General features: G+C 41.5%; 1 protein-coding gene across 2 annotated transcripts in view; it reads right to left on the reverse strand.

Moving 5' to 3' along the window:
• The window catches only part of LOC141085649 (sulfotransferase 2B1-like), a 201801-nt gene that overhangs the window by 79038 nt on the left and 99246 nt on the right, over positions 1-23517 (reverse strand). For both annotated transcript variants that reach the window (XM_073571195.1, XM_073571194.1), the window contains exons 5-6: positions 8063-8157; positions 2648-2822 (exon numbers count right to left, since the gene is read on the reverse strand). In XM_073571195.1, the coding sequence (XP_073427296.1) occupies positions 2648-2822; positions 8063-8157 (270 nt within the window). The remainder of the gene's footprint in view (positions 1-2647; positions 2823-8062; positions 8158-23517) is intronic.

Below are 23517 nucleotides of genomic sequence, written 5' to 3' on the forward strand. Positions count from 1 at the left end.
GGAATCTGCGCAGAAATTTCCACAAGCAAATCCGCAACATGCGCACATAGCCTAAGGCTGCAATCATAATGCGTTTGTGCTCTATATTTAGCATGTAAACCATAAAAGTTCCTGATGTATGTATTAAAAGTGTTTATAGGGGTCCATTCGTTAGACAAATGCCAAAAGAGTGTCCTTTTCATACATATATGATACCATTATTCCTCCGCATACCATTATTCCTCCGAAAACTAACTAAAACACATGGAACAGTTGAGTAGACTAATCTCCCAAGATACCCAACCTCAGGGAGAGAAAAATAATTTGAGATAAAAAATTAGAAATGTCTGATCATTAACTTCCCCCAAATTGTATTTTATTTGGTGGGCAGAGTTAATTGTATAATTAATTTTGAAGAACACAATGTGCATATTTTTTTTCAGTGGGACATTTTGAATTATCAGGGTTATGCATTGAATCATTTTGTCTTTTTAACAGGGTACAATTGTGTCTGCTTTTCAAGTAACTACCTAGCTATTTAACCATCTCTCTGACTCTGACTGCAATTAGTCCTAGTTGTAGCTTTGCTCTGTTCTCTGTGTTGCTGTATTTGATCTTTATTGCACAACGATGGACTTGGCATTTGATCATCCATTTGCCTTGCCCTATTGTCTTGATTCGCTACCTTAACGGAATTCCTCAGACTATGACCTGACTACACCATTGCCTTACCTCTATGTTTATAACAAGCCTTCTTGGTATCTGACCCCAGACCTGTTAATTATCCATTACAATATAAGACTTCATGTGAAATGCAAAAAGTGAATATCACTATGGAAAGTGAAGGACAAACAATGTAAAATAACCAAGATGTTTACAATGTGTCACAAAATCAAGTGAGTAAATCCAATGAATATGTAGGGTTAAAATAAATGCTTACGTCACTTTGTACACCGACAGGGCGCATGCGGGATCACCTCCCCCTCTCTCCTATTTCCCAGCGTGCCTCTCCGACTTTATCGTAGGGTTCCTCGTCCGTGGTCTGCTCATGTGATTCATGTGGGTGGGGCCTCAGGTCATGTGACCGCAGGGTCTCCATGACGCTCCGGCGAATGGGAGCGATGGGAGTCTAGAGTGTGTCGCATGCGACAATCAATGCTGGTGTGTTATACATGCCTTCTATACCTCTTTGTTCGTTCAATCTTATTGGCTACATTGTCATATAAATAGATGCTAATCAGACACTTTAGACACTCCCTCGCAAGATGGCTTACACTGCAGAAACATGCATAGGGACTCCTGGCGCTACAGCACAGTATTGGTAATTATTTTAACCCTACATATCTCTTACACTTACTCACTTGATTTTGTGACACAATGTACACATCTTGATTATTTTACATTGCATTTTTTGCACTTTTTGATCATTAATTACTTTTTTCTCAGTCACTTTATGTCTGGGTTATAACCTATATGTATTTTGGTATCCTACCTCACTTTGTTGTTACTTTATTCTGTGGCGCCATCTCATGGCTAACTTTGATATTTGATATTTATGTTCTTTTTACTACTTTTTGCCATTTGGCATCAGTTTTCAATTATATTCCAATAAAAAATGTTTTTAATATATTTTCTTTGTACTTTGGTTCATTTACACTTTTCCTGTATATGCTTCCTGTTAATTATCCAGCCTCACAACTTGTTCATGAGTAGTGACTAGCTTCACATATGTATTGTGGAATTACACTTAACTTACAGTACATCTTGATTCCCTATAACATCAAGCTTGGCCATATTTGTAATATAGAAGCCTATCTAGGGTGGAGGGCTTTCTATTGCAAAATAAGGCCCTGCTACAATTAAGTACAATATAGATTTTCTAGAGGGAATCTGAATTCACATAGTGTAGTTCTTTCTTTACAGCAGTTTGGACGTTGGTAACAGGGTAAAGTTAAAATGTCATTTTTCTGTTTTGTGTGTGACCTGATATGTCAATGACACAATTGCTTTTTTAATACAATATTTTGTAAGTGCCATTAAAAATGTCAACTTGCCCTTAAAAAAACAATCTTCATATTGTTGGTGAAAAAAGTAAAGAAAAAAGTTGGGCTGCAATCAAAAAGGGGGAAAAAGCTGAAAGCTTCAAGGAGGTATAAATATTAAGTTAATTTCTACATAAACAAGCGTTATCAAAAGTAATAAATGAAGTCCACTTACTTTCTCTGCCATTAGCTACAAAGTTATTGTGGCTGATTTTTAAGACTGGTGATGCACAGGCTGGTAGTAATGAAGGGCTCACTGGAGTACGATGCACCAAATTCCTTAAGAGGTGCACTTCCCTTAATTAATTCAGCATACCTCAGTATTATGCGCCTCACGAGAAATGCTACTTCTGCCAGGAACAGGAACAGCATTTCTGGCGTAAGAAACACAAGCACTTTTGCAGAATTTGTTGGGTATGGTCACTACCCATCCCAGCTAGATTCTGCCCATTTGGGTAGAGCTGCTTCAATCTGCAGTTAAAATTTCAAAATTTCCAACATTTTTGCATATCTCTGCTTTGCATAAAACATTGCAGCTTTTGCAAGTCTTTTACACTAGTTTGCTGCATAAACACTTAGAAGAATGGCCCCCATTGACTGCAATGTGTTTGAAGAATAAAAATTACCTTTACGCAAGAAGGATCCTTTTGAATGGTCTAGCCATTCAGATTGAGTCCAATTTGACATTACATTTTCCTTCATGGCTTTGAAGGTTGAATGTTCGACAACCAAGTCAATCTGTGCATCATTTAAGTCCTGTCCTAAGAATTTACAGATCCTCACCACACAGCCACGTAGATCCTGAAAAAATAACATTTATTTACATCCATATATAGTGTACCATTCACATCACAGCTCTTAAAACAATTAATAAGCAAACTATCCTTTTTTCCTGATGGTTTAAGAAACTATGTGTAAAAGGAACCTCCTAGGTAAAATAACTGTCACATAGTGCTTTGGGACTGTAGATGCTAACAAGGTCCCTAGAACTAGGCATATCCGATCTATCCCTCACCCCCAGATTACTCCTGAAGGTGGAGACGCCAGGTTCACATGTCTTCACATGCCTTGCTATTCTCCTATACTAACCACAATCTGTCCCCTCCCACCCAAGGAGATAGGAGGCTGAAGTGTATGGGATAATACTAACCAGACAAACATGGGAAGGCTGACAGGGATAAATGAAAATATCAGTCATATAAAATACACTCATCAAAGAACAGAGTGAAACACAGGGGAGTAAAAGGAAGGAGAAACCACATAGGAGAGTATGAGGATGTGCACACAAGCAAAACTCTAAGCAACAATTTCCTGAATAAACTCCAAACACCTGCTCCAAACATGACCCACACCTCCAACTTTAAACCAGGCAGCAAAAACTAAGACTGACAATTCCAAAGTGCCAGAGGCTAGCATATATAGCAGAGGGAAGTGGCCAACGCTGAAGAGCTCAGTCAATCCACATAGAAAAGCTCCAGTAGCTTCATCTCAACCGATTTACCCTTGCACAGCCAGCAAGAAAAAAAAACTGCACTGTTTAATACAATGGTAAAGTACTTCTAACCAGTGCAGGAATTCATGAAACTAGATGCCGCAATCTTCCAGCCTCTTTCTATCATGGAACCCCCACAGATCTTAAAAATGGGATTCTGAAGAGCCCTGTATGAATGGAGAATTGGTTGAACATGTGCACGTCCTCCACATTCATTCTCATGTGAGTGACAAAGACCAGCAGAGCACAGCACGGCAATCTCCAGTGATCCCATTAAGAAGAAAAACATTCTCAGGATGTGGTCAAATAAGTTATCCCTTATTCTATGAAATATATATATAAATATATATACAGTATATATATACTACAAGAGTTAGGTACTGTCTTGATTGAGTATATTTTTTTCACAGCCGGATAGCTTTTGCACATCTTTGATCAAACCAGTGTTAATTAAGGATCCTATGTTACAGTTGTGTGAAAAAGTGTTTGCACACTTCCTGATTTCCTATTATTTTGCATATTTGTCACACTTAAATGTTTCAGATCACCAAATAAATCTAATTATTAAGCAAAGATAACATAGGTAATCACAAGATGCAGTTTTTAAATGAAGGTCTGTATTATTAAGGGAAAAAGAAATCCAAACATACAGGGCCCTGTGTGAAAAAGTGATTGTCCCCCCCACCATAAAGCATACATTAACTTTGGTTTATCACATATTTGGGAAATTGAGTTGAAATTTCCTAGCCATTTGAATGCCTGATTACTGTCACACGTGTTTTCAATCAAGAAATCACTTAAATGGGACCTGCCTGACAAAGTGAAGTAGACCAATAAATCTTCAAAAGCTACACATCATGTTGCATTCCAAAGAAATTCTGGAACAAATGAGAAGCAAAGTAATAGAAATCTCTCAGTTTAGAAAAGGTTATAAAGCCGTTTTTCAAGGATTGGGACTTCAGCAAATTACAGTGAGAGCCACTATCCACAAATGGCAAATACATGGAACAGCCGTGATCTGTTGTGAATCCCCTGGCTCAGACTTCTGAGCCGAAGCTCCCCCTGCTCCCTCTGGTGGTTACTGGAGGTAATGGAGCTGGCCAGATTGACAGAGGTCTGCCACCTGCTGATGATGATGACAATTGGAGATCTGGGGTTACTGATTGGAGTATTTAAGTCTGCAGACTTCCTGCAATCTCTGCTGGTGATTGCTTTCTTGTTCATTCAGAGGTATGATGTCTCCTGCCCTGATCCTGCATTGTTCAGCTAAGTGGTTCATTTTCTAATCCTTTGCATCTGATCTGGTTTTGTCTCTCTCTGCTTTGTGTGGGTTCAGCTTGCTCCTCTGAGGGCTGTGCTGGACCACTGCTCATATGTTACAGCCTGTGTCAGTTTGTTCAGTCCCCTGTTATATTGGTCTCTTTTGCTTTGCTTCCAGTTCATACCTGAGTGCTGATATAGTGGGGGCGAAGTCGTGTGACTTCAGTGTTTTTTTTGTACATCAGACGTGTTGGATTTTTCAGGGTTTTTGGCATGATTGCAGACAGTGTCTTTTCTTTCCTGTCCTGTCTAGTCAGTTTGGGCCCCACCGTTTGCTCAGTCTATTTTTCTGCCTGCATTTGTGTTTCATCTTGTCTCACCGACAATATATGTTTGGGGGCTATCTATTCATTTTGGGGTCTGCTCTGGGGCAGTTTAGATTTCACCTTTCTTGCTTTAGGCTTAGTTAGCTCTCCAGCTGTGCCGAGGCGTCTAGGGCATCATAGGTATGCTCCACGGCTACTGCTAGTTGTGTAGATAGGAGCAGGGGTCTGCAATCCGCTTAGTTACCAACCTCTCTGGGTTTCTGGCAGCTTAGCCTGTTCCAGCTATCCTCCTCGGTGACCCATTCATAACAGTGATCCTTCCCAGAAGTGGACGGCTGACCAAAATCTCCCCAAGAGCGCAGCAATGACTCATCCAAGAGGTCACAAAAAACCCACAACAACATCCACTGCACACCTCATTTTCCTCAGTTAAGGTCAGTACTCATGACTCCACAATGAGAAAGACTCTGGTCAAAAAATGACCTACATGGCAGAGTTCTAAGATGAAAACCACTTGCTGAACAAGAACATAAAGGTTCATCTCAGTTTTCCCAGAAAACATCTTGATGATCCCCAAGTGTCACAGATGTGATTTGTGGAACCAGGGGTGCCACGCACCGTGGAGAGCCTGGGGGGTGTAACTAAGCAAACACCAGACTGTTCACTAGAGCTTCTGATGGTGAAGTTAGACTTGGCTCCTAATGAACACCAGGTGCCACTCCAGGACACACCAATGCAGCTGGACCTAGAAGGTCAGACTTGATAGAGCAGCAGGCAAAGCTTGTATCAGAGTGCTGCTGACCAAGTTTGTATCTGAGTGCAGCAGACATAGTTTTTGGCAGCATGCAGCAGGCAGGATTTTATTTGATTGCAGCAAGCAGGATTTGCTTCCGGGTGCATCAAGCAGGATTTGTACTTAGAGTGCAGCAGGCAGGATTTGCATCTGAGTGCAGCAAGCAGCATTTGTACTTAGAATGCAGCAGGCTGGATTTGCATTTGATTGCAGCATGCAGAATTTGCTTCCAAGTGCAGCAAGCAGCATTTGTACTTAGAGTACAGCAGGCAGGATTTGCATTTGATTGCAGCAAGTAGGATTTGCTTCCTAGTGCAGCAAGCAGGATTTGCTTCTGAGTGCAGCAAGCAGGCTTTGTGCTTACAGTACAGCAGGCAGGATTTGCATCTGAGTGCAGCAAGCAGGATTTGCACTTGTGTGCAGCAAACAGGACTTGCACTGTTATGCAACCTTTCACAACATAGACTTTAAATTTACATAATGTCCCACAGCCATTGGCTGGAGAGGAAATAGCAATTGTATGCACTGGCCCTTTAAGAGGGTGGGAGCACACACGCGCATGCCCTAAGGACATGGCTAGAGGATCGGCTGGAAGCATGCAGAACATGGGGAAGGGAAGAACTGTCTGCAGCATGGGTGAGTGAAGGGACACGCCGGAGACCCTGCCTGTCAGAGTAGGACTCCAGCGTGGTGCTAACACCAAAACATCAAAACATTTGGGAGAATACTCTGTGGACTGATGAAAGAAAACTTGAACTTTTTGAAAGATTTATGTCCCATTACATCTGGTGTAGAAGTATCACATTTCGAAAAGGAACATCATACCAACAGTAAAATATGGTGGTGGTAATGTGATGGTCTGGGGCTGTTTTGCTGCTTTAGGACCTGGAAGACTTGTGGTAAATGTAACCATGAATTCTGCTATCTAACAAAAAATCCTGAAGGAGAATGTCCGGCCATCTGTTTTTGACCTCAAGCTAAAGCACACTTTGCTTATGCAGCAGGGCAATGATCGAAAACACACTAGCAAGTCCACCTCTGAATGGCTTAAGAACAAAAAAATTAATACTTTGGAGTGGGCTAGTCAAAGTCCTGACCTTAATCCAATTGAGATGCTGTGGCATGTCCTTAAAGAGGCAGTTCATGCACAGAAACACTCCAATGTGGCTGAATTAAAACAATTCTGCAAAGATGAGTGGGCCAAAGATCCTCCAGAGCATTGTAAAAGACTGTTTGCCAGTTACTGCAAACACATGATTGCAGTTTTTGCTGCTAAGGGTGTCTCAACCAGTTATTATTTTTAGGGGTCAATCACTTTTTCACACAGGGCCTTCTAGGTTTGGATTTCTTTTTTCCTTAAAAATAAAGACCTTCATTTAAAAACTGAATTTTTTGTTTGTCTAATATTTCTAATATGTCTAATATTTACATTTGTTTGGTGATCTAAAATATTTAAATGTGTTAAACATGCAAAATAATAGGAAGTCAGGAAGGGGGCAAACACATATACCCATCACACTGCCTCCATCCCATAGTCCCATGCCCATATACCCATCATACATATTCGCCATCCCATAGTCGAGTGCCCATATACCCATCACACATCCTCCATCCCATAGTCCCGTGCCCATATACCCATCATACATATCCGCCATCCAATAGTCCCGTGCCCATATACCCGTCATACATATCCTCCATCCCATAGTCCAGTGCCCAAATACCCATCACACATCCTCAGTTCCATAATCCCGTGCCCATATACCCGTCATACATATCCTCCATCCCATAGTCCAGTGCCCATATACCCATCACACATCCTCCATCCCATAGTCCACCATTATGACATCATAATGAGCAGCGGGGCTTGCAACCTATGATGACATCAGCATCGCCATGGCAAAGATTATGACATCATAATGAGGGGTGGGGCTTGATACACACACACTTTTTCCCCATTATGTAGATAGGGGCAAAATTGTTCGGTGAACTGGAACGCGCGGGGTTAAAATTTTGCCTCACAACATAGCCTAGGACGCTCTCGGGGTCCAGACATGTGACTGTGCCAAATTTTGTGGCTGTAGCTGCGACGGTGCAGATGCCAATCCCGAACATACACACACACACATACATACATACACACACTTGAGCTTTATATATTAGATATCACTACCTGTAAGAGCTCCTCGTATGTAACAAAGAAGAATCCGCTGTCATCTTTCATTTTCATCCAGCCTTTCACATGTTCAAACCATGATCCAAATAGAACTGAAAGACAATGGTTTAGAATTTAGATGAGAATTTATTGACCTCAGAAGACCCTCTTAACCCCTTAGTGACAGAGCCATTTTACAGCTAAATGACCAGGCCAATTTTGACAATTCTGACCACTGTCACTTTATGAGGTTATAACTCTGGAATGCTTTAATGGATCACACTGATTCTGAGAATGTTTTTTTGTGACATATTGTACTTCCTATTAGTGGTAAAATTTCTTCGATATGTCTTGTGTTTATTTATGAAAAAACTGGAAATATAGCGAAAATTTTGAAAATTTTGCAATTTTAAAACTTTAAATTTTTATGCCCTTAAATCAGAGAGATTTGTCACATAAATTTCTTAATAAATAACATTTCCCACATGTCTACTTTACATCAGCACAATTTTGGAAGCAACTTTTTATTTTGTTAGGAAGTTATAAGGGTTAAAATTGACAAGCGATTTTTCATTTTTTCAATAAAATTTACAAAACCATTTTTTTAGGGACCACATCATATTTAAAGTCATTTTGAGGGGTGTACATGACAGAAAATACCCAAAATTGACACCATTCTAAAAACTAGACCCCTCAAGGTTCTCAAAACCACATTCAAGAAGTTTATTTACCCTTTACGTGCTTCACAGGAAGTAAAGCAATGTGGAAGGAAAAAATTAACATTTAACTTTTTTTTGCAAAAAATTTACTTCAGAACCAATTTTTTTATTTTTACAAGTGGTAAAAGAGAAAATAAACCACAAAATTTGTTGTGCAATTTCTCCTGAATACGCCAATACCCCATATGTGGGAATAAACCACTTTTTCAGCGCGCGGCAGAGCTCGCAAGGGAAGTAGCGCCGTTTGACTTTTTCAATGCAGAATTGGCTGCAATTGAGATCGGATGCCATGTTGCATTCGGAGAGCCCCTAATGTTCCTAAACAGTGGAAACCCCCAACAAGTGACTCTATTTTGGAAACTATACCCCATAAGGAACTTATATAGATATGTGGTGAGCACTTTGAACCTTCAAGTGCTTCACAGAAGTTTATAACGTAGAGCCGTGAAAATAAAAAATCATTTTTTTTCCACAAAAAATGATATTTTCGCCCCCAAATTTTTATTTCTACAAAGGTAACAGGAGAAATGGTAACCCTACAGTTGTTGTGCAATTTGTCCTGAGTACGCTGATACCCCATATGTGGGGGTAAACCACTGTTTGGGCGCACGGCAGAGCTCAGAAGGGAAGGAGTACCATTTGACTTTTTCAATGCAGAATTGGCTGGAATTGAGATTGGACGCCATGTCGCTTTTGGAGAGCCCCTGATGTGCCTAAACAGTGAAAAAAAAACAACAAGTGACACCAACTTGGAAACTAGACCCCTGATGGAGCTTATCTAGATACGAGTATGTGGTGAGCACTTTGAACCCCCAAGTGCTTCACAGAAGTTTATAACGCAGAGCAGTTAAAATAAAAAATCACTTTTTTTTCCTCAAAAATGATTTTTAAGCCCGCTATGTTTTACTTTATCAAGGGTAACAGGAGAAATTGGACCACAAAAATTATTGTGCAATTTGTCCTGAGTACGATGATACCCCATATGTGGGGGGGAAACACTGTTTGGGCACATGGGAGAGCTCGAAAAGGAAGGAGTGCCATTTTGGAATGCAGACTTTGATGGAATGTTCTGCGGGCGTCATGTTGCGTTTGCAGAGCCCCTGATGTGCCTAACAATATAAACCCCCCACAAGTGACCCCATTTTGGAAACTAGACCTCCCCAAGGAGCTTACCTAGATATGTGGTGAGCACTTTGAACCCCCAAGTCCTTCACAGAAGGTTATAACGCAGAGCAGTGAAAATAAAAAATCACTTTTTTTTCCTCAAAAATGATTTTTAAGCCCGCTATGTTTTACTTTATCAAGGGTAACAGGAGAAATTGGACCACAAAAATTATTGTGCAATTTGTCCTGAGTACGATGATACCCCATATGTGGGGGGGAAACACTGTTTGGGCACATGGGAGAGCTCGAAAAGGAAGGAGTGCCATTTTGGAATGCAGACTTTGATGGAATGTTCTGCGGGTGTCATGTTGCGTTTGCAGAGCCCCTGATGTGCCTAACAATATAAACCCCCCACAAGTGACCCCATTTTGGAAACTAAACCCCCCAAGGAGCTTATCTAGATGTGTGGTGGGAACTTTGAACCCCCAAGTGCTTCACAGAAGTTTATAATGCCGAGCCATGAAAATAAAAAGTATTTTTTATTTCCTCAAAAATGATTTTTAGCCCCCAATTTTTAGACCTCCAAAGTTGGTAAATAGTGGAAACCCCTCAATTCTTGCTCCAACCCTAACCCCAACATACCCCTAACCCTAATCCCAACCCTAATCCCAACTGTTGTGAATGGGTCACCGAGGAGAAAAAAGCAAAACAAGCTAAGTCACAGAAGACCAGAGAGGTTGGTGACTATGCAGATTGCAGATCTCTGATCCTACCACACAACTAGCAGCAGCCATGGAGCGTACCTACGATGTTCCTAGATGCTTCGTCACAGCCGGACTAAATAAGCCTGGAGCATGAAAAGGGGAAAACTAGCTGCCCCAGATCAGACCCCAAAGGAATAGATAGCCCCCACACATGTATAGACGGTGAAACAAGATGAAGGCACAAACACAGGCAGGAAAATAGGCTGAGCAAACGATGAGGCATAAACTAACTAGAGAGGAAAGGAAAGGAAAGACACTGTCTGCAACCTGCAAAAAACCCTTCAAAAATAATGTCCAACACTTCTGATAGCAAAATTAAACCTGAAGTCACTAGACTTCTCCCAGTATATCAGCACTCTGAAATATTCTGAGACAGAGCAAAAAGAGACCAAACTAGTAAGGGACAAAAAGCAAATTGGCAAAATACTGATAAATAAGAGTGGAAATTCAGCACAGCCCCCAGCCGGGGCTGGCTGACCACACCAAAAAACTGAATAGACCAACAAAATCAAGTGTGAACATTAACAGAAAAACTTAGCTTTAGATGACTGGAACAGAGCTGAAAACCAAGAGCTGACAAGCCAGAAGGAATCACCAGCAACTGAATAGGGCTTCGGCTGTCTTAAATCCAATCTGAGACACCTGAGGTCCAGTCGTCATCCTCATTCTCAGGTGGCAGATCTCCACCGATCAAATCAGCCTCACTACCTCCTGTTACCACCAGAGGGAGTCTGGAAGGAGAACTCACAACTGGTGAACCAGAGAATGAACTCACAACACCCAACCCTAATCCCTAATCCTAATTTGCCCTAACCCTAATTCGAACCCTAGCCCTAACCCTAGCCCTAACCCTAGCCCTAACTCTAACCCTAACCTTAACCCTAATCCTAGCCCTAACCCTAGCCATAGCCCTAACCCTAACCCTAGCCCTAACCCTAGCCCTAGCCCTAATATTTTCTTTATTTCATTATGTTTGCCTAACTGGGGGGTGATAAATGGGGGGTGATTTACTATTTTTTTATTTTGATCACTATGATAGTTTATCATAGTGATCAAAATGAATGAATGGCTGGAGCCTGCAGTTTCCCGGCGGGCGCACTGCGCATGAGTCCGCCATTTTCTCTGGATCCAAGATGGCGGCGCCCACCGGAGGACGCCAGCGGGACACAGGACCACCGGGAAGGGACCCTGGACTATGGAGAGGTACCGGGGGGGTCGGGGACCCTCTTTTTCTCTCCTCTGATATGCGATCACATCAGAGGAAAGAGAAATTAAATGCAAAATCGCAGCTTTTTCTTGTTTTTGCGGTCGCCGTTATAGTGTTAATAACGGCGATCGCAAAAGTGGGGTCGGCAAAAACCAACCCAATTCATGTTCTCTGGGGTCTCGACTACCCCCTGCAGCTGAGACCCCGGAGAAAATCCTACACTGGGGGGTGCTATTTACTTACTCCACAGCGCCGTGAATTCACAGCGCTGTGGTTTAAGTACCCTTAATTACCGCCGTTAAAAGGCGTATCGGCGGTCATTAAGGGGTTAAATTATTAACTTTATAAATCGTAGATTCTGCTTTGCAAGAACGCATCTAGTGCCAGCAGGTAGAGATTAAGGTGTATGTCATTATAGGCAGAATCATACTTTACCCAAGATAAATCTTTTGTCCATAACCTTTTCCTTACAAACTCAAATAAAAAAATACATGTGTTCATCATGAACACTATTCTTCTTAGTCTACATGGTATTTCTTACATACAGTGCTATAAGTAGAGACTGGAGTGGTACTGTACCTTTAACCCCTTTACTCCCAATGGTGGTTTGCACGTTAATGACCGGGCCAATTTTTACAATTCTGACCACTGTCCCTTTATGAAGTTATGACTCTGGAACGCATCCATGGATCCCGGTGATTCTGACATTGTTTTCTCGTGACATATTGTACTTTATGTTAGTGGTAAAATTTCATTCATATAACTTGCGTGTATTTGTGAAAAAATACGGTAATTTGGCAAAAATTTTGTTAGGAAGTTATAAGGGTTAAAAGTTAACCAGCGATTTCTCATTTTTACAACACCATTTTTTTTTTATGGACCACATCACATTTGAAGTCACTTTGAGGGGTCTATATGATAGAAAATACCCAAAAGTGATACCATTCTAAAAACTGCACCCCTGATGGTGCTCAAAACCACATTCAAGAAGTTTATTAACCCTTCAGGTGCTTCACAGGAATTTTTGGAATGTTTAAAAAAATGGATATTTAACTTTTTTCACAAAAAAATTATTCAGGTCCAATTTATTTTATTTTACCAAGGGTAACAGGAGAAATTGGACTGCATAAGTTATTGTGCGATTTGTCCTGAGTATGCTGATACCTGATATGAGGGAGGGAACCACTGTTTTGGCGCATGGCAGAGCTCAAAAGGGAAGGAGCGCCATTTGACTTTTTCAATGCAAAATTGGCTGGAAATGAGTTTGGACGCCATGTCATGTTTGGAGAGCCCCTGATGTGCCTAAACAGTGGAACCCCCCAAGTGTCCCCTTTTTGGAAACTAGACCCCCAAAGGAACTTATCTAGATTTGTGGTGAGAACTTTGAACCCCCGAGGGCTTCACAGAAGTTTATAACGTACAGCCGTACAATTAAAAAATCATATTTTTTCCACAAAAATGATCTTTTCACCCCCAATTTTTATTTTCCCAAGCGAAACAGGACCCCTATAGTTATTGTGCAATTTGTCCTGAGAACGCCGATACCCGAGATGTGGGGATAAACCATTGTTTGGGTGCATGGCAGAGCTCGGAAGGAAATGAGCGCCATTTGACTTTTTCAACGCAGAATTGGCTTGACGCCATATCGCATTAGGAGAGCCTCTTATATGCCTAAACAGTGGAAAGCCCCCACAAATTACACCATTTTGGAAATTACACCCCCCCAAGGAACTTATCTAGATGTGTGGTGAGAACTTTGAACCCCCATGGGCTTCACAGAAGTTTATAACGCCAAGGTGTGAAAATAAAAAAATCATATTTTTTCCACAAACATGATCTTTTAGTCCCCAATTTTTTTGCCAAGGGTAACAGAAGAAATTTGACCCCAAAAGTTGTCCAATTTGTCCTGAGTACGCTGATACCAATATGTGGGAGAAAACTACTGCATGGGCACACGTTGGGGCTCGGAAGGTAAGTACTGATGTTGAATGCAGACTTTGATTGAATGATCTGTGGGTGTCATGTCGCGTTTGGAGAGCCCCTGATGTGCCTAAACAGTGGAAACCCACCACAAGTGACCAAATTGTGAAAACTAGACCCCCCAAGGAACTTATCTAGATGTGTGGTGAGCACTTTGAACCTCCAAGTGCTTCACAGAAGTTAATAACATAGAGCCATAAAAATAAAAAAATCATATTCTTTTCCACAAAAATGATATTTTTGCCCCCAATTTTTTCCCAAAGGCAACAGGAGAAATTGGACCCCAAAAGTTGTTGTGCAATTTGTCCTGAGTAGGCTGATACCCCATATGTGGGGGTAAGCCACTGTTTGGGCGCATGGCAGAGCTTGGAAGGAAAAGAACACTGTTTGACTTTTTCTACGCAGAATTGGCTGGAATTGAGATCAGACGCCATGTTGCGTTTGGAGAGCCCCTGCTGTGCCATAACAGTGGAAACCCCCCAATTCTAACTCCAACCCTAACCCCAACACACATCTAACCCTAATCTTACACCTAGCCCTAACCCTAGCACACCCCTAACCCTTGCCCCTAACCCTAACACACGCCTAACCTTAATCCCAACCCTAACCCTAACACACCCCTAACCCTAACCCTAATGGGAAAATGGAAATAAATATATTTTTTTTATTTTATTATTTTTCCCTAACTAAGGGGGTGATAAAGGTGGCTTTGATTTACTATTTGTGGCTCGCTAAAAGACGCTTTTTTTTGTTTTTGCATAACCACATTTTGAGAATTATAATATTTCCATATTTTGACCCACAGAGTCATATGAGGTCTTATTTTTGCGGCATGAGTTTAGGTTTTTATTGGTACCATTTTTGAGCACGTGACTTTTTTGATCACTTTTCATTCCGATTTTTGGGATGCAGAATGAACAAAAAGCAGCATTTCATGAACTTCTTTTTTGGGGGGGCGTTTACACTGTTCCGCATGTGATAAAATTGATAAAGCAGTTTTATTCTTCGGGTTAGTATGATTACAGTGATACCTGATTTATATCATTTTTTTATTTCATGTTTTGGCGCTTTTATACAGTAAAAACAATTTTATAATAAAAATTATTATTTTTGCTTCGCTCTATTCTGTGAGCTATAACTTTTTTATTTTTTTGCTGATGCTGTATGGCATCTCGTTTTTTGCTGGACAAGATGACATTTTCAGCGGTACCATGTTTATTTATATTCGTCTTTTTGATCGTGTGTTATTGCACTTTTTGTTCGACGGTATGATAATAAAGCATTGTTTTTTGCCTTTTTTTTGAAGGGGTTCATTAAAGGTTTTAACTAGTGGGACAGTTTTATAGAGCGGGTCGTTATGGATGCGGCGATACTAAATATGTGTACTTTTATTGTTTTTTTTATTTACAAATAAAAGAATTTATTAGGGAATTTTTTTGTATTATTTAGGAATTTTTTAAAAATTATTTTTTCACTTGTTTCTTTTTTTTACTTTATTATATACTGTCCCGGGGGGCATCACTGTACAGTGTCAGATCACTGATCTGACACTTTGCAGTGCACTGTGTCAGATCAGCGATCTGACAGGCACGGAGGCTTTCTCAGCAGGCACTGAGAAAACCGCCTCCCTGCAGGACCCCAAAGGCCCCCACAGCCATATTGGATCCAGGGGGCCTGCTGAGAAAAGAAAGAGGCAAAGTCTTCAACAGAAATGTGTCATGATCCCAGTGCGGGTTGGACCCGCACACTTGGGGTTAATGTCTGGAACCAGTGCTGGTGGACCTGCACTTCTGAGGTTAAATGTTATGATCTCAGTGCAGGCTCTTACCTGCACACCTGGGGCTTATTATTGTGGCCTCTCCTTGGTTCTGGGAAAGCTTTTTATAGCCTCAGGAAGCTCCAATGCCCATCAGTTATACTTTCACTCTTGGCAGAGTGTGTTGACCCCTGAGTGTGTTTGTGCTGTGTTCTTCTTTGCCTGATACTTTGGTTTTGACTTGGTCTGTTCTCTGGATACTGCTTGTTGGATTCTGCTTGGTACCTTCTATGTCTGTTTGGCTTTGACCGCTGCCTGGCCCCGACTATCCATTCTGTCTCATCCCTGGTACTGTACTGCTATCTCTGTGTATGACCCCCATTTTTCTGACCTGAGCATTCCTGTAGTTGTGTCTTGCTGATCTCTGGCAGCAGGATGCTAAGCCCTGCCCCTTGCAATCACATGACCGTAGGTCCTTCACTGTTTGCTAACTTCAGCGTCTCCAGGTCCTGTTTGCCTGAGCTTCCCGGCCGTATATGACCCCGGGCCCCCCTGCATTGTGGGTGAGTCCCTGCTCAGTGGTGGCTGCACACTAGTGCTGACAGGACCGTGACAAAATGTGAGGAGAGAGGAGGTGCTGGGGGATGGAGTAGAGAAATGAAAGTTTTGAAAAGCTGTTTAGGTTTGTGAGACTGGGAGGATATGAGAGATGAGAAGTAAGTTTGTTTTGCATCACTGAGTGTGGTCTTGAAGCTGTCGATGGCCTGCTTGTATGTGATTAAGTGCTCGGCAGAACGGGATCTCTTCCATGTACGCTCAGCAACCTTGGAAGCCCGTCTCAGTTCCTTGGTAAGGTTAGTCAGCCAGGGTAGCCTGTTGATTGTATGAGTTTTGCTGTTCATGAGGGGGCGGCTGAATCTAGTGCTGCTGTTATTGTGGTGTATTATAAAGTGGCAGCAGAATAGGTGTCATTTAAGAGAGCTATGTCTGTAAGAGGGAGAAGGGACTTCGAGTGAGTGTAAATTAAGGTGTTTGTGATTTCTGTGAAGGTGAGCAAGTTTGTGGAGTGGGGGTTGTGCACTTAGAGAGGAGAGGGAAAAGATTGTCAGTAGATTGTGGTCAGACAGGGGGAGGGATGAGTTAGTGAGATTAGTAAGGGAACAGAGGCAGGTGAAGATTTGGTCCAGCGTGTGACCATCTTCCTTTTCCTATTAATTCATCATTCTGGTAAAGTAGAGGTGAGACTAGGGATCTAGATAACATCTGTGGACTGTAGTCAACATGGTACTGTGACAAAACCCACTGGGGTCTAGCTATTAATTTGACATCGTTTATACACAGCTGAATAGAGTTGCCAGGAAAAATTCAATGACATGTTGGATGGATTGTCTAGCGGAAGCACCCATATCATGGAAGTCATGTCTACGACCACCATGCTCTCCAATTGACACATCTTAAGATCCAGCCAAAATGTAAAAATCTCTAGCTTCTATTCTAGAAGCTGCAGGGGCTCCATTTTGACCATCTCTTCCAACAAGTTCAGTATTAGTAGGTGATGGATTGTCAGAATCCAGCCCAAGAACACCAGGCTTGGGTAGTTGCGAGTCCTGGCACCGTGCTCTTGCTCTTCCACTCATGATTTAATCTAGAAGCTTTCACCTTTGTAATCCGCTGACAAATTACAACACCGCCTAAGCGTTCACCCTCTGCTTCTCTGACTTTCCATCTGCGCAGTAAAGGTCTCTAGGCAGAAGTTGATGATGGTGGTAGGAGTTGGTGCATTTGAGACCCAGTCATGAAGCAGCCATAATAATTTGAATCAGAATTATTTTTACCAAGATACCACACTGTTAAATAGATGGCCTGTATTTTTTTGGGTTTTACTGCAAAATACTGTATAGAACTAGGGTAAAACACAGAAACAAAGGTGAATGTAAGCCTGAAATGTGAAAATTTGTAGCCCACAGATCAGGAGTCTGACGGAGATACCATACTGTTCAATATGTGGCCTGTATTTTTTTATTTTTTTACCCCAAAATAGTGTAAGACCTAGGGTAACAGACAGCAAATACAGTGGAAAGAAAGCCTGAAATGCCACAATTTGTAACCCACAGATAGATCAGGCGTCTGATGGAGATACCACACTGTTCTATATGTGGCCTGTATAAATACTGTATAGAATTATGGTAAGACATAGCCAAAAAAGGGGAATGGAGGCCTGAAATGCAACAATTTGTTGCCCACAGATAGGTCAGGCGTCTGACAGAGATACCAGACTGTTCAATATGTGGCCTGTATTTTTTTATTTTTTTGCACAGCTAAATTGTGTCAACAAGTAGGCTAAGATAAGACACAAGAAAAAAAATTCTACGGAGCTCTGAACTGGCACAATTTTGAGTGCAATGATATGCGATCTGTATGGCGGACAAAACATGGTGTAAAATATCTGCGCTGTAGCTAATTTTTTTTGGCAGATAATTATTTTTTGGGCAGCAAAATGGTGTCAAGAAATTCTACAAGACACTCCAAAAAAATTTAACAATACCACAAAAATGGCAGAAATTTAACCCCATTTAAAATAGCTGGATTTTCAGGCTGTACTGTTAAAAGGCTCTGGCTGTATTCTGATGTGTCAACAAGCAAATGGAGGTAAAAAAGGGAGCTCTGGATTGATTTGGAATAAAATAATCAGGATTACGATGCCAAAAAAATTATTCCTGCCCACTGATACCTCGGGCTATATGTATGGTCAATATATGTAATAGGCAGCAGTAGAAGCAGACAGTAATGGAATGGACAATCTTGAAGTATGCAATGATATCTATATACGCACATACACTCCCTGCCTACCTAGCACTGCAATCTATATACCCCGAAATTAGTCCTTAGAAGGATTGAATGCTGCAGCCAGGATCATATTTCTCACCAATCGTTACACCGATGCCTCTACCTTGTGACAGTCATTACACTGGCTACCGATCCACTCCAGAATTCAGTATAAACTTATTACCCTCACCCACAAAGCCCTCCATGGCTCAGCACCACCCTACATCTTCTCCCTTGTTTCAGTATACCATCCTACCCGCACCCTCCGTTCTGCTGATGACCTGAGGTTAGCATCCTCAATAATCAGAACCTCCCACTCCCGTCTCCAAGACTTTACACGTGCTGCGCCAATTCTTTGGAATGCACTTCCCAGGTCAATATGATTAGTTCCCAATCCCCACAATTTTAAGCGTGCCCTGAAAACACATTTATTCAGACTGGCCTATCGCCTCAACACATTAGCCTAATCTATCCCTGTGAGGCACAGCCAAAAGTTTTACCATAACCAGGTTCCCCGCATCATGTTCCCACATGCTTTATGCATCCATTAGCCCTCTGTGTCTGTACTGTTACACACTTAACATTATGGCTGGTCCATACAATCAGGGCAACTGTTACCACCCACCTTTTGTGTCTACCTCTTTCCTCATAGACTGTAAGCTTGCGAGCAGGGCCCTCATTCCTCTTGGTATTTGTTATAATCTATGTGATTATTGTTATGCTGTAATGTCTATTGTCTGTACAAATCCCCTCTGAAATGTAAAGTGCTGCGGAATATGTCGGCGCTATAGAAATAAAATTTATTATTATATATTATTATTATTATTACTGTTGGTTTAGCCAATGTCATGTTGACTGACAGCAGACTTCCTTTGGGTAGGCGGCTGCCAATCAGCATGATGTTGGCAGGAGTTGTTGATAGTGATGAGTAAGTATACTCGTTGCTCGGGTCTCTCTGAGCATGCTCGGGTGGTTTCCTAGTATTTTGGCGTGCTCGGAGATTTAGTTTCTGTTGTCTCAGCTGCATGATTTGCGACTGCTAGACAGCTTGAATACATGTGTGGAATGCCTGTTTGTTAGGGAATTCCCACATGTATTCAGCCTGTCTACAAGTCGCAAATCATGCAGATGAGACGACGAAAACTAAATCTGTGGGCACGTCAAAATACTCGGAGATCACCCGAGCATGCTCGGGGAGACCTGAGCAACGATGCTACTCGCCCATCACTAGTCGTCGACAGAGCAGCCGTGAAGAAGAGTGGTCCATGACTGCTCTGAGCCAGCCCCAGATAGAACTGGCACGTTGTTGGCAACAACTTGCATATTATTTCTTAAGCCCATAGTGAAAAGATAAATTAATCCTGGAAAACCCCTTTAACGTCATGTAGACATTACTCTGAGAAGCCCAGCATCAGTCTCCTCAAAATAGTAAAGTGAATGTTCCTATTAATAGAGCTGTGTCAAGTTTTACATTTATCATCTAATCATTGGATAAGTGATAACTTCAATAATGCTTGGCGACGCACCACTAGGATCCCCACCAATCCTGAGCATGGTGCTGTAAAGAGCCCCATCTGAATGGAGCAGATGCTAAGCATGCACATCTTCACTCCATTCATTCCGAAAGAGAGCGTCAAATAGCAAAAACACTTTGTTTAAATTATCTATTTTTATTTACCTTATTTAGTTTCTGGATAAATAACTAAATCTAATCATTTTTCTGCACTGTGCATTATGCAGGGGTGATATTGCATGTGGACTGTCGTGGCTTTCCATGCTAGTGCTGCTCTTTAGTACCATTTTGACCCTGAACTGTATTCAGGAGGCCCAGGGACATGAGCTATTGTTCATATGAGTCTGAGCATTGACTATTGTAGGTTGAAATGATGTATGTTAATTTGTTGAATGTCTGCTGACTACCTATTGTATCAGTCCTTACAGCTTATTGTTCTGCTATCCTTCAGGGGCAAAAGGTAGAGGTTAATTGAACAATCAATGTTTGCTAATATATTGATTACCCATTGCATCAATCCATGCAGCTTGTTGTTCTGCAAATACTGAAGGACAGCTGTGGGTAGAAAAGGGGATCCATTTTCTTCTACAGACATACTGCACAGAGAACAGCAGGAAGGGAACTATGTCTCTAACTGGTGGAATGTAGATCTACTCCATTAACCGTGACTGAACCCTCAAATATGCAAATTGCCTATTCATAGAGAAAGAGTACTTGAACTTTATAATGCCACATGTTGAAAGCAGCAATCCTGCAAGGTACTATCAACCCTTCAAAGGGCCCATGAAGTGGGACATGGGATAAAAGCCAAATCAGAATCTTAATTTGCAGACAGTGTTTCGGGTTATTGTGCCTGATCAGTGCAAAGTATGAGAACTCATTAGGTTAGGTGAGAGGCTCCGGACTGAGGTCTAAGAGGTAATGTTTCTACTAGTAGATAGTGACATATCGGCTCTGGCATGCCAATGTAAGTGCAATGCTCCTTGGGGAAATTTAATAAGCAAATTGCCTCTTCATAGAGAATGAGAAATTCCATGTTTGTTTTTCCAAGTATCATGGCCCAGTACAAGTCTATGGGTCCATGAAAAACACATACAGCACATGGATGGCATCTGCATTACATCCATGTGCTGTTTGCATTTAATATTGCAATGGATAGCAGTAGATTTGTCATTTATTTATCCCTCCATGAAAAACACATAACTGATGGTAAAAAGGAAACACGCACCATACACTGATGCATAACACTGATGACAGCAGTACCATTTTTCATGTACTTAACAAGGACATATGGATGAGGTCTAAGGGAGTTCCATTTGTATTTTTCTGGTTTACGAACAGATAAGTGGGATTAATGCCCAAAACCGATCCTTTGTATAACTGATACAAATGGAAGCTGTGGGGTTCTCCGCTTTGCACATTAATTCCACTAATCTCTTGCTAAAATAGAAAATGCATTATGTTCTGGCCGAAATATGCACATTTGAAAAAAATACAAATGACTCATTTAGAAGCACCAAGGAGCCATTGACTGTGATGGTCAGACATAGTATATAAATGCTTATATCTGAATATCTTTGCGCCAGGTATACATTTAGTTTTATAAGTATAGTACGAACAGCATCTACTAAACAGCTTAAAAACCTTATACCTGGCATGATGACAGTTGGAGGTAAGCATTATTGGTGTGATTCAGTCTTCAGCGTATTGAACACTTTTTCGGGCATTTTCCAAAAATATTCACTTGACTGATGCTGCAATTGTAACTATAGGCTGTTTCAGAAAGATTTATTTTTCTTCTGATTGTGAAATGTTGTTGCAGAAACTGGTTCCGTGAGACATTTCTTGGATTTGACACTGACTCCTAAATGCAGAATTCTAACTACTGTATTTGTATTCTACTGCTAGGATTCCATTGTTTTCTGTTACGGCGACGGAACATGCTTAAAAAAATATAAATAAAGCGTGTTCGCCGCCCGGGGTCCACCGTGCGGCAGGTGTAATAACCGCTGCTAAATAGGCAGAGCACAAGGACGGTAATGTGCACAGGGAAAAACTGCACCTGATGCACAAAAGCAAGCTCTGTTAAAAGACTCACAGAGCTGCACACATGAACACAAATACAAAAAACGCTGGGTCTGTATTAAGTTCACAGACACTCAGCGGCACACGTGCGGTAGCCAAAGATCGGAGTAGTTGTAGACGTCACTACAGCCGAGAGGACTTACTGTGACTGGACGTGTGCACGGCGTCGCAACTGCGGACGCCAAAACGACTGCAGGCGCAAGTTAGTAGGCACAATGCAGGACGAAGGCTGCTGCAACAGAGGATGCTTGAGCGCGCTGGCGCTAGCGCGCACACTGGCTGTATCCCAATCACTCACACATTCGTATTATCAGAGGGAAGGGGTTTCTTAATAAGTCATTCACCAGTCCAAGCATCCATCACCAAACACACAGCAGCAAGTATGGAAAATACTAGCGCATGGCATAGCGGCCATGCGCACTTTTTATAGCGTATGGGACCTGCCGGAAATCTCCAGAGCCCCGAGCATAACCAATCAAATCAGGAGCAGGACCTGAGCACCTGACTCCTGAACTCCAATGAGAGCTAGTCCCGTGAGCATGCTGGGAAAAAGGACTTAGCCTCTGGAGACAAATGTGAGAATCTGGGTTGCTGCATATGCATAGAATGACCCAGATTCCTAACAGTTTTCACTATCTCTGTGCTCGTCACATGTCTTTTCAATTTGCATGCAGCTGTTTACGAGGCAACCATTGTGGTAATAACAGAGAGGTGGAGAAGAAAGAGGTTGGTTTGTAATTGTAAGTATATACCACATATGAAATGGTCAGATGACAAGCACAGTGAGTGTGAAAACATGCAATATGAATAAGGCAAAAATTTTGAGGACAACATGCAACTTTCAAAGCAAATAATTATGTTTCTGATATCTGATTATGTTCCTGTATATGTGCAATACTTTCAATTATGATAAAGTATATTTATATATAAATATATACACTGGAAAGTATTCAGACCACTTTAAATTTTTCACTCTTTGATTCATTGCAGCTATTTGGTAAATTCAAAAAGGTTCATTTTTTTCTCATTAATGTACACTCTGCAACCCCTCTTGACAGAAAAAAAACAGAAATGTGGAAATTTTTCCAAATTTATTAAAAAAGAAAAAACAAAATATCACATGGTCATAAGTATTCAGACCCTTTGCTCAGACACTCATATTGAAGTCACATGCTGTCCATGTCCTTGTGATCCTCCTTGAGATGGTTCCACTCCTTCATTGAAGTCCAGCTGTGTTTAATTAAACTGATAGGATTTGATTTGGAAAGCCACACACCTGTCTATATAAGACCTCACAGCTCACAGTGCAAGTCAGACCAAATGAGAATCATGAGGTCAAAGGAACTGGCGAAGGAGCTCAGAGACAGAATTGTGGCAAGGCACACATCTGGCCAAGGTTACAAAAGAATTTCTGCACTACTCAACGTTCCTAGTTGAGTGGACTCCATAATCCTTAAATGGAAGAAGTTTGGGACCACCAAAATTCTTCCTAGACCTGGCCATCCAGCCAAACTGAGCA

Source organism: Dendrobates tinctorius, unplaced genomic scaffold (genome assembly GCF_039654945.1).
Source record: "Dendrobates tinctorius isolate UK_male_01 unplaced genomic scaffold, ASM3965494v1 ptg000028l, whole genome shotgun sequence".
NCBI classification, from domain to species: Eukaryota; Metazoa; Chordata; class Amphibia; order Anura; family Dendrobatidae; genus Dendrobates; species Dendrobates tinctorius.